Consider the following 12556-nt stretch of genomic DNA (forward strand, 5'->3'; position numbering starts at 1 on the left):
GTGTGTGTGTGTGTGTGTGTGTGTGTGTGTGTGTGTGTGTGTGTGTGTGTGGTGTGGCCCGTCGTTATTTATTTGCCATGTTTTCCATGTGTTGACATTTGTCCTGATCATCTTTTGATAGTTATTAATAAGTGTGCTCTTAACACTCACGGCTGTGAACACATCTGTGTGAACGACAGAACTGGCTCTTATCACTGTGAGTGCTATGAAGGTTATACCTTAAATGAAGACAGGAAAACGTGTTCGGGTAAGTGGGGGCAGAGGCTTTACTGTTGCCTCCCTGTTTACCTATCTCCCTAGTCAGTGTTTGGCGGGGGTCACATCCACGGGGAGCTCGGTCTCTTTTCCTCTCTTGCCATCTTGGGCTTTTCCCCTTTCTTATTAGAAAAGTTATAAATGGCAGCATGTGTGTCTCGTGACCCACATGTGTGAGTGTGTTATTTCCTTCTCTGTACCCAGCCCTAAGAGTCCTTTCCAGAATCTAAAGACAATTTAGTATGTGAAAATCAAATAACAGCCCACAAGGAACTTACTACTTACAGAAAGAAAAGCAGTCATTCCATAGTGGAGAAACCTGGCAGACACCACTTCAACCAAGACATCAGAGTTAACATCACCAGCAATAACACACAGTAACGTCATGCATCTCCTGACATGATGTTCTGAGGGCACAATAGCACTTCTGTGGTATTCTTGCTAAAAATTCAGAATCATGAGGAAACCTCAGACAAACCCAAATTGAGAGACATTCTACAAACTAATTTTTCAGTAATTTTCAAAAGTGTCACAGTCATGAAAGGCAAAGACAGACTAAAGAAATGTCCCAGATTGGCGGAAACTAAGGAGATGTGACAACTTAATGCAATGTGTGATCCTGGATTGGATCCTGGACCAGAAAAAGGACATTAGTGGTGGAACCATTGGCAAAATTTGAATAAGGTCTGTAGGTTAGTTAATGGCATTGTATCAGTATTAGTTTCCTGGTTTTGGTAATTACACTGTGCTTATATAGGATGTTAACATTTGGGGAAACGGGGTGAAGTACTGGATTTTTTTCACTATTTTTGAAACTTTTTTATAAGCCTGAAGTGATTTCAAAACAAAAAGCTCAAAGATAAAAAAAAAAGTTAAAAAATATCATGTCAGTACAGAGAAAAATACATTGAGTAGCAATTTGGGTCTTGAGTTCTGATGCTGTTCTGAGTCATTTGGTCTACTTTGGACTCAGTTTCCTCATTTATTACAGGAGAGGGTCGAGCTACAGTTTCTTCAAACTCTAATTCTATGTCTTTCTGATTCTAGTATAATTCGTCCCACAGCTGTCAGAATCCCTCTGATTCAGCATAAATACAACAAATCTAAAAGGAACGCTTTAGAAAGTATTCATGAGATACTTCGATTATAAGAGCTCAGTATAGGGCTTCCCTGGTGGCGCAGTGGTTGAGAGTCCACCTCCCGATGCAGGGGACACGGGTCCGTGCCCCGGTCCGGGAAGATCCCACATGCCGCGGAGCGGCTGGGCCCGTGAGCCATGGCCGCTGAGCCTGCGCGTCCGGAGCCTGTGCTCCGCAACGGGAGAGGCCACAACAGTGAGAGGCCCGCGTACCGCAAAAAAAAAAAAAAAAAGCTCAGTATAGATGATTCTGAAAAGGGGTGGGGAAAAATAGAAGCATAAGTATTGTGTGTGTAGGAGTTTGTTTTACTCAGCTAATTCCTAGTGAGAACAGATATTACTGATGACTTTGAGTGGTTTCTAATAAGTTTGCCTCTCTGCATTGCTAGCTGCAAATAAGAAGATTTCTATATATGGCTGATAAAAGACTTTTCCACGTTTAACATCTTTTCTTCTGGACTTCTGTTGGGCAGCTCAAGATCAGTGTGCTTTGGGCACACACGACTGTCAGCACATTTGTGTGAATGACAGAGCTGGGTCTCATCACTGTGAATGCTACGAGGGCTACACTCTGAATGAAGATAAAAAAACGTGTTCAGGTAAGGTCCACTCAGTAAATTCTTTCATCCGGGGCTCTTTCTACTGCAGTGAAACCAACTTGCATTTCACCAAGAGAGAGATTCTTAAAGGTAATGTAAGGAATCGGGCTTCAGACATTCTACCATGCTTTTCAGACCAAGGTAAACATTGCTCAGGAGGCAGTGAGCTCACTAGGTTTTGCAAACATAGCTCACTTCAGAAAATTACTGGGTAATGGGTAGGGAGTGGGAGATATAAGAAAAGCTAATTGAATGTACGGTCCTAATCCAGGAAAATTTTATAGCTCTGTAAAGCAAATAGGAAACTTTAGAGGAAGTCAGCTGGACAGTAAGTATTTGGTGTGATAGGCTGAACTGATCTTTTTCCAATTAAAACTTGGCCTGGAACTTTTCTGTAGCGTTAATCTTAAAGCCAGATCGTTTTAGTAAAGGAGGCTTTGTAAATGACTGAATTAGACCCACACAGATCTTCCAGTAAGTCTGAAGCAAGTCCCTCCCTGACAGTTTCTAGATGATCAGTCTTGGGTGAATGTGAGACTTATAACTTGGCGAGGAAGCCTGTGCCGGAACTGCTAATCCTCATTAATTTGATTTAAACTCACTGACAGAACAGAGTGGCATTTGTAATGTAAAACCACTCCTAAGAGAAATTCCTAGCTCTCAGGGTGGTGTTTAGTTTTGGCATAGTCAATATTTTTTTAGATTTTATGTATGCTTTCCTCTTCCTTGAGATGTAATGTGTGACCTTTTCAAGAGAGATTAAAGGAAGTGGCATATAACTAATTCCCCTTTTTTTAAAAAAATGAGATCAATAAAAGAGTTCTGAGCACCTATTTTGTTCCCAGGACTCTGCTAAGCACTGTGGGGATGTAAGGAAGTGTCAGCTTCTGCCTCTGAGCTACGTACAGGCTGGGTGCAAGGAGAAACAGCACCTTAAGAAAGCAGGGACTCTTAGCCAGGGAGAGGGACCGACAGTGACTAAGGGCGGGAGGGGCTGGGAGGCAGGAGGTCTGGGATGGACACAGAGGGCTGGGACTGGAGGTGGGCCTCGGCAGGAGGGCGGATAAGGCTTAGATGAAGGAGTGGAGAGGGCAAGGGCAAGGGGAGTGGCTTGCACTGGTTTGTTTAGGGGGTGGGACTAAGTCAGTTGGATGGAAAGGAGTCAAGGCTGCACTTCTCAAACAGTTACAAGTATCCCTCTTGGTACTTTAAGCAGGACCTTTAATCTGAAGACCTGGGAAAAGGAAACAAAAACACATTTACATGTAAACTAACAGATATTATGGCATAAAATGGACCATTTTATTAAAAAAAGAAATCAAAGGAGATTTTCAGTTAAGGCAGACTACTCCAGGCAACACTCCCAGATAACGGTTTGCCAACATTCTTCAGTGCCTACTGGGTACCATGCACGGTTCTAGGCATTTTAGGCACAGTCACACATTTACTGCTCACAGCAACTTTACTCACAGCAACTTTACAAGGAAACTGAGGCACAGACAAAGTAACTTGCCTATGGTCACTTGCCTAGTGAGTAGCAGAGCCAGGATCTGAACCCAGGCACTTGCTCTGGTGGTTACATATGCTCTCAAACACTAAGCTACACGTCTCATGGTGCAAAGCACAGGACAGCAAAAGGAGATAGAAGAAAAAGACGAGATGGTGAGAAGCTGGTATTTATATATTTTACAGCAATAATGGATGCCATTCTAAAACTGGGTCAGATCCCCTCTAATGGCCTGCCTTCCCCTTGCTGGGCAGTGGCAAGGCCTGTAAATTAAATGTGGAGCCCCAGATCACGGGTCAGGGGCTGGAGGCACATCCACTTGTTATCGCTAGAGTCGCTGCTAAGCTGGGCTGAGGGGAAAACAAAATGTTCTGCTAGTAGGCATTTTGCTGGAAACATCTGAATTGTAGTAGTGAAGGGGAATATCAGTGTGAAAGTTGGAAAGACACTATGGATAGATTACCTAGGGCCTTACGCTTCATGAACAGCTGTTTTATAGGCAATAGTGAGCCATGGAAGGTTTGTGAGCATAAAATGACACTTAAGAGGAGAGTTAGAGGAGAACAAATAAAGTAGTTTGGCTTCTGCAGTGGCCGAGGAAGAATCTATGTATCCCAGGAAGCCCTTGTTCCTTGTAATGTATTTACTTGTGACAGACACAAATACTTCCCTATCCAGTCATACACACCATCACCATTGTCATCATCATCATTGTTATTATTTTTTCTCTGTGTGTGTGTGTGTGTGTGTGTGTGTGTGTGTGTGCAGGCCAGTGTTTTCTGTCCCACTTTAAGCATCAAGGGCAGGCCCTTGGTCAACATAGTTTTTGTGCAGCATCAAATGTAACTCCATGTGCAGGTAGGTCCCTAATAATTTATTTTTGGTGATGGTGAAGATGATCTGTGTATAGCTGGAGAGGTTGGAGGCATTCATGGTCATCAGGAAAGGCTGGAGATAAGTTCTGGAATAGAATCAAGACTCAGTGCAGCCCCAGGACTGCAGATAGCAAAAAAGAGAAGGCACCGAGATAGCTGCAAGAGATAACAAGGAACAAGGAACAAGGAACAAGGAACAAGGAAAGGGGTGTGGGATAGGGAACGGGAAAAGAGGCTCTCTCCTTCTGAAACATGGGAGACGCATTGCTGACGACTGTAGGATTCATTTGCTGCACTTGTTGGCACCAAACGAAAGCTTCTTTCTCCCAGAAGTCTGTGTTTAGTTTCCAGTTGTAATTTGTGAATATTCTCTTTCCTGACCCATTCCTGGTCAGTTCATAACCAGTGTGCACTGGGCTCTCATGGGTGCCAGCACATCTGTGTGAATGACGGGGCCGCGTCTTACCACTGCGATTGTTATACTGGCTACACCTTGAATGAAGACAAGAAGACATGTTCAGGTAAAGACTGTCCCTTTAAGCCTAATTCATGTGCTAGGACAGTCTTAGGAGTGAGCTTTCCTGTCTCCAAGTCTGAAGCATGCTTCTGAGTCTTGCTCCTTGGTCAGAATTCTCCAGTGGTTCCCAAACGTCATCACAATGCAATAATTCTACCTTTCCACCAGGCATCCTACCCTCCATGGTCTGATTCCATTTTTTTTTCCTAATTAAAGTCTCTCCCTAAGTCCAGGTTCTTTTTTAATTACAGTAAAATATACATGACATAAAATCTAGCATGTTAACCATTTTAAGTGTAGTCCAGTGGTGTTAAGTACCTTCACATTGTTGTGTAACCATCCACTGTCCATCTCCAGAACTTTTTTTTATCATCCCAAGCTAAAGCTCTGTACCCATTGAACAAAAACTCCCCATTCCACTCTCCCTACCCATGGTAACCACTCTTTTTCATCTTGTCACTACATTTGGCCCCAGATTCACTCCTTCTCTCCAAGACCTGTGATCCAGCCACATGGACTGTTTGATATTCCTGGAGCATGCCCTGTACTCACCTGTCTCCATCCTTTACTGTAATCTGCTTCCCTTGCCTCTTCTGCTTCTCAAAATCCAAGAACCACATCCTTGCCAACGTTTGGTTTTGTTGGATTAAACTTTTGTCAGTCTGGTAGATGTAAAGAAGTATCTCCCTGTAGTCTTGCTTTTCCCCGTTTCCTGGTTACTAAAGAGGCTAAGCTTCTCTTCTTATATTTATTTGTCATTTCAGTCTCTTATCTGGAAAAGCTATTTATGCCTTTATTTTTCTATTGGGTTATTTATATTTTTCTTACTTATCATAACAACTCTTCACATGTCTGGATATAAATTCGTTGTTGTTTTTATGTGTTGCAAATACCTTCTCCTAGATTGTATTTATATTTCCACTTCTTAAATGATGTCTCTGCAACAGCATTCGTTATGTTTTAATTCTTAAGTTGTGCAGTGGGTTTATCATGCATTCGTTTTTATGCATTATGAGGCATTTGTCTTTATTATGCATAACTTACATCAATGTCCTATAAATTACTTTTTGTGAATCAAATGTTACAAAATAATGTCTGTTTGTTTAATTTCCAGGACTAGTTCAGTTTTTACCCCCTCTACCAGAATTCCCCTTATTCTTCCATTGAACTGTGTCCTCTTTTTCAGCACTGGATGCCTTGTGTTGAGGTTACTTGTGTGTTCCTTCAATCCTTCCTTCATCCAATCAATAAATACAGCGTCTGCTATGTTCTAGGCACTAGGTATACAATCATGAACAAAACAGGTGTGGTCTTTGGTAACAGTCTAGAGGGAAAAGACAAGTACATAACACATTTATAAATTAAGAGCAGTGATGGAGGAGAACAGAATGGGAGTTGGGGACCCTATTTCAGGTTGGGAGGGTCTCTCTGAGGAAGTGGCATTTGAATGCTGAGGATCAGCGGCAGGTAGGTTGAGACTGGAATGCTGGCGGAAGGAGGGAGAGCAACGCCAGGTCCTGAGTGGTGGCTTTAGTGGGGAGAGGAGGTGAAAGGCCACCCATGTGACGGAAGCATGACCAGCCAGGGATAAGTGTGGGGTAAGGCAGTTTGGAGAGTTAGGCGGGGTCAAATCATGCTGCTGCTCTGGGGCATGGGAAATTTTATGAGAAATGGGAAGTCATGGAGGGTTTTTAGCAGTGGAGCAGCACGATGCTGTTTATATTTTTAAAAGTCACTCTAGCTGCTGTGTGAACAGCGGATTGAAGGGGATGAAGAGCAGAAGAAGACCAGTTCGGGGGCTATTGCAGTTGGGCTAGGATGGTGACAATGTGATAGAAGTAAACTGATTCCAGACATGTTTTGAAGGTAGGATGAACGGGGCTTGGTGATAAACTGGATGTGGGGATAGGATGGGGGTGGAGTAGGATGGCTTTCCTATTCCACTTGAGCAGCTGGAAGATGGGGTATCTTTACTGAGGGGACTGAGAGTGAAGCAGATTTGGGGAAGAAAACGCAAGTTTTGGACTTGTGGTTTTATGCTCCTGTAGACCCCAACGACCACGGGTAGTAGATTTTGTCTGTACTCTTAGCATCTACCATAGCACGTGACAGTTACTCAGCAGATACTTCTTCGTTTGAAGTAAAGTGTGGATCAGTTTCTTGGGGAGGGTGAGGGTTAATAAGGAGCAGCTTGCTTGTAGGATTTGAGTATTTCTGGGTGCTGTCTTCCTATCTTAAGTGTTTAATCTTCAGAAAAATCAGTCTTGGGCACTTTTTCTTCTCCTGGAAGGTGAGGATTCCAGAATGGTTTATAATGGCTTAGGCTCTGACCTCATTTCTTTAGCCATTCACTTATTTATTTGTTCAGCAAGTATTCATGGAACTTCTGTTCTATATCTAGTACTCTGTTAGGTCCCGAGGAAGTAACTGGAGACAGATTAATGTTTTGTGGTTTGCACTGTACAAGTCTTCACACTACTTTTGTTACATTTATTCCTAAATATTTTATTCTTTTTGCTGCCAGTGTGAATGGATCCATCTCTCAACTTTCAATTGTGCAACATCCCAGTTTTCCAGTTTTCTATGGGGTGTTTTAATGAGAATATTACACTGAGCCTCTACCCTCACAGAGCTTATAGGCTATCAGGCAAGGTATACTGGAAAAGTATCGTAGGTACCAATTTTATACTCTGTACAGGTATGATGGGCATGTACTTGATATTCAGTAGATACTTTTTGGCTTACTAATTAATTTACTGATCGAGATGGGAATTTGAGCTGGCTGTCCCTGAAAGTTTCAATAGGATTTAGACAGCTAGATAGATTAATCAAGTAAATTTATGGTCCTGCAGCCCTGTATCTTATCTTCGTATTGGGTTGACCAAAAAGTTCGTTCGGGTTTTTCTGTAACATTTTACGGATAGAACGTGGGAGAAAATGCAAGAGCAAAGGACTACTCTTTGTCTCCAGGCAGTACTGCTGCTCAGCTGGAAGATTATTCATCAGCCTTCAGGTCTGGAAGTTACTCTTGTTTCTCTTAGGCAGCTTTAGGGGCTATGGTACTGAGTAGGAATAGCCGCCTCACTGAATTACGGAAAGCAATTGGAGTTAGAATTATCATTCTCCCACGTTCTTTGCTTAAATGTCAATACAAACCTGAATTTTTAGTTCCAAAGTATTTATGGGTATGTACTAGAATTCTCAGTTCAAACCCTTCAGTAGAATAATAGTCTGTGTAGGAAATCAGGCATTATCTAGTTTTAAACTTTGAAATGTTTTGGCCACACAAATAGAGGACTGTTTTCCTCATTTTCATTTTTTAAAATTGAAGTATAGTTAATTTACAATGTTGTGTTAGTGTCAAGTATACAGCAAAGTGATTCAGTAATATATACATATATATATATATATATATATAAAACTTTTCAGATTCTCTTACATTATAGGTTATTACAAGATACTGAGTATATAGTTCCCTGTACTATACGGTAGGTCCTTGTTGTTTAACTATTTTATATATAGTAGGGATATGTCTTGATCCCAAACTCCTAATTTATCTTCCGCCTTCCCCCAATCCCCTTTGGAAACCATAAGTCTGTTTTCTATGTCTGTGAGTCTATTTCTGTTTTGTAAATAAGTTCATTTGTATCACTTTTTTAGATTCTACATGTAAGTGATATATGATATTTGTCTTTCTCTGTCTGACTTACTTTACTTAGTATGGCAATCTCTAGGTCCATCCATGTTGCTGCAAATGGCATTATTTCATTCTTTTTATGGCTGAATAGTATTCCATTGTATATATGTACCACATCTTATTTATCCATTCATCTGTCGATGGACATTTAGGTTGTTTCTATGTCTTGGCTATTGTGAATAGTGCTGCTATGAACATTGGGGTGCATGTATCTTTTCAAATTAGGGTTTTCTCCAGATATTTGCCCAGAAGTGGGATTGCAGGATCATATGGTAGGTCTATTTTTGGTTTTTAAAGGAACCTCACACTGTTCTCCATAGTGAACATTTTCATTTCGTAATGAGTACACAGTATCACAAGGGATTGTCTTATCTCTGCATTCTTGGCTTCTCCTTGCATCAACTTAAATATTTACATCATGGAAAATTTCAGACAATTACAAAAGTATAGAGAACAATAGAATGAACTCTCATATAACCATCACCCAGCTTTGACAATTGTAAACTTTTCCTCAACATCTCTAACTCAGTTTCTTTGGTGACAAAGTCCACAGTACTTTCTCCTCTTTCCGTGTGCTCTTATATTCTTTTATCTCCTAGAAAATGCATTTAGGTAAGAATTAAAAATGGAAGTATTGGACTTCCCTGGTGGCGCAGTGGTTGAGAGTCCGCCTGCCGATGCAGGCGACACGGGTTCGTGCCCCGGTCTGGGAGGATCCCACATGCCGCGGGGATGTGCCCGTAAGCCACGGCCGCTGAGCCTGCGTGTCCGGAGCGGAGAGGCCACAACAGTGAGAGGCCCGCATACCGCAAAAAAAAAAAAAAAAAAAAAAAAGGAAGTATTGAATCACAGATTTCCTGATTTGCTATGATTTCTAATTAGCTATAACATTTTGTGTATTGTCATTGTCTTCAGCCATTGCAGAAGCACGAAGACTCATCTCCACAGAAGATGCGTGTGCGTGTGGAGCCACACTGGCATTCCAGGATAAGGTCAGCTCATATCTGCAGAGACTGAACACCAAGCATATCCTTTCTGGAAGGTTTTCTGCTTCTGCTTGAAGCCAGCCTAGGTACTACAATTGAGCTGACATTTTAGGACATTCCACAGGATAAGTGCCTTATTCATTAAGTTTTAAGATGAGCCATAGTAATACACAGCTTTAATTTTTTTACTTTAGAGTTCTTTTAAAATGTTTTAAGACCGTTACACCCATTCTTATTTACATGTAAGAGCTGTGTAATTATTTATTTTTCTAGTGCTTCTCCATAGCAGTATAAGCTCCTAATTGCGCTCTATTTGACAGTGCTATTACCCTGATTCCTTAGTATGACTTTCTTATTCAGAATCTGTACATGTACAAAACGAGTCAGCTGATGAACGGAGTGTGATAGTTCAGACGACACACAGCTGTGTGCTTTGTCTAGCCAAGTGGTCAAAAAGCAGATTTCAAAACATAACACGGTACTACCTCAGAAACTTTCAAAATCAGTTTTTTAGCCAAAGGAGTAATTCAGGAAAAGTACTTTTTCTTAGCGTAGTTCAAGTTAACAACACCTTTCCTAGGGATCTTAGAGGCATGGTATTCAGACTGTGATAGGGATACCCTAGGGGTATGCAGAGACTTTCCAGGGGTATGTGGGGACACAGAAAATTTTAAAGGAATCAATTTCCAAATCCTTCACTTCCTTAAATCGATCTGCCTACAATGCAACTTGGGGTCAGTTGGCATTCTCTTTTCCCATCTCTCACTTCAGTGTCACCATTCTCTTAAATTTATACAAGAAAGGCATACCTCTTACTTACCCTGAACTTTACTAAGGTGAATTTCTTGGAAAGGTAAACTCTCCAGAGAGCTTTTAAATTAAGCCTTCATAAACACATCTCCCCCAATTCATCCCATTAGGAGATACCTTTCTAATTACAATTCACCTTTTATTTTTAATGATTTTATGTCAAAATTGTGACTTATTCGTTGTTTGGATCAATTGTGTCCCCATAATAGTTGTAATGGTAGCTCAACTGAGACGATTAAAAAAACTTAGCACCTTATGGTCAAAGAAAATTAATTCAAAGGTAATTTCAATATAAATGTGTATGTGCTTGTTGTTTGTATTAAGTTTACATCAGAGAAGTATAATAGAGTGATAAAGAACAGATTTCCAAGATTCAAAGTAGAATAAAATTGTGGAGGAAGTAGAAAGGAAATACAAATTCAAGGAAATATTTTATTTTAGAAGAACAACAGTAGTAACAATTCAGTATGGTATTAATATTACACGGGATACATTTAAAAGACTGACTTAAATTTTGTTTTAAAGCATCAATATTTATAATATAGCAGAAATTGCATATTTGCAACTAAAACTTATGATGAAAATTTTCATGTAATCTAAATATGCACAAGATTCACTTATTTGTCAAAATTATTTTAGGGGACATATGAACAAAAAAATGTTTGAAGACCACTGCTTTATATTATGCTCGCTAAAGAACAGAAGATCTGAGTTTTAGATAGATTTTTGGTGAGAAAACAATTTCACTCTTTTTGTTCAAAATAGAACTTAAATATATATATATATATATAAAATCTTGTATTGAAGTGTTTAAAAGTGTGTTTGCATTTTCTAATGTCTAAAAATATACGGTGTTAGCCTTAACAACTTAGCCACTTGATGACATTTTGGAGAAGTTGCAAGCAAATGAATATGGACAAATACATCGTTAAATTCCTCAAATTTTTTACCTGGAAATATGAAGCATTTGGTGTATTTAATACTTTGGCATACTCCAGTGTTCCTGCTAGTAATCTGCCATTACCAATGCTTTAATGTTACTGGATAAGTAGTATGAGGATCTTCTGGAGAGTCTGTATCATTTTTCTAAGGAAATAAATGTCCCTTATTCAGAGCAAATTTTAGTGTCTCTAAGCTATGACTGTGAAATGGTAGGAAACAGAGTGAAAAGTTTCATAATTTCTTTCTTTCTTTACTAATTGAGCCATTTAATTTTCTAATGTCTATATTAGTAAGATAAGCAGGCTTAAAATGCGAACGTTTGATCTGTTTTCTTGATAGTATTTATAGTGTAAACCAGTCTTGTTACTTTAGAGTGTAAATTGTACAGGGTATTTACACATAAAAAGTTCATATAATTGAATTGAGATGAATACAATTTAGAACTATATCTTCATCACTTTTTGTTTTTTTCTCATTTTTGCCAGAGTATTGTTGAAGCTGTGATCAGGAGATTGTAATACACATACTTAAGTATAGTTAATACAGATTAAGTGAACTGTTATATGTCATTTTCAATTCATTCTGATGTTAGAAAGAAACACACAACTAGTTGTGAATTAAGTGTTAAACTTTTTACCAAGGACAAAAAACCCTAAATTTACTTTACTGTTTTACTCGAGGATCCAGTCAATAAAATTATATATTTATAAATACTGGTATAATAAGTAACAAAACCTAATGTCTTTTAAAATGTTAATGATAAGCCTAACTCTTTTTTTTCACTTACATATTTGATAAATTTTTTTTCCACTTTTATGCATATAACTTTTAGAAAAAAATAGTTCTTTAAATTGTATACTACTCATTCTTTTCTTGGTTTATGTTGTGTTTAGTATAATAAAAATGTCAATATCTTTATATATTATTGTCATGCTTTTTTTTGGTAACTCTTATATCAACTTTGCCTATTAACATATTTTCTTAAATTAAGCTGAATTACAATTATTTTGAATGAAACAGTTTCTTGTCAAAGGACACAACACTGTGACTCCTCCTATAATTTAATCTCATGCTCTTAAAATTAAAAATTTAAGCTCGGGTTAAACAGAAAGGCTTTAATCAAGATTGTTGTGGGAGAGGGAATAAAACAAAATTACATAAATTCAGATAAAATAATGATGAGGGTACATTAATATATGCACTTGAAAAGAAAATATAACCTACAGATGC

At 39.2% G+C, this 12556-nt stretch overlaps 1 protein-coding gene across 1 annotated transcript in view; it reads left to right on the forward strand.

Annotated features, from left to right (window-relative positions):
- The window catches only part of MATN3 (matrilin 3), a 19910-nt gene extending 8594 nt beyond the window's left edge, over nucleotides 1-11316 (forward strand). Inside the window, exons 4-8 of the mRNA XM_029232688.1 lie at nucleotides 122-247; nucleotides 1867-1992; nucleotides 4770-4895; nucleotides 9504-9614; nucleotides 11261-11316. Of these exons, the coding sequence (XP_029088521.1) occupies nucleotides 122-247; nucleotides 1867-1992; nucleotides 4770-4895; nucleotides 9504-9614; nucleotides 11261-11316 (545 nt within the window). The remainder of the gene's footprint in view (nucleotides 1-121; nucleotides 248-1866; nucleotides 1993-4769; nucleotides 4896-9503; nucleotides 9615-11260) is intronic.
- The last annotated feature ends 1240 nt before the right edge of the window (nucleotides 11317-12556 follow it).

This window comes from Monodon monoceros, unplaced genomic scaffold (genome assembly GCF_005190385.1).
Source record: "Monodon monoceros isolate NGI ecotype Baffin Bay Population unplaced genomic scaffold, NGI_Narwhal_1 Super_Scaffold_19, whole genome shotgun sequence".
NCBI lineage: Eukaryota > Metazoa > Chordata > Mammalia > Artiodactyla > Monodontidae > Monodon > Monodon monoceros.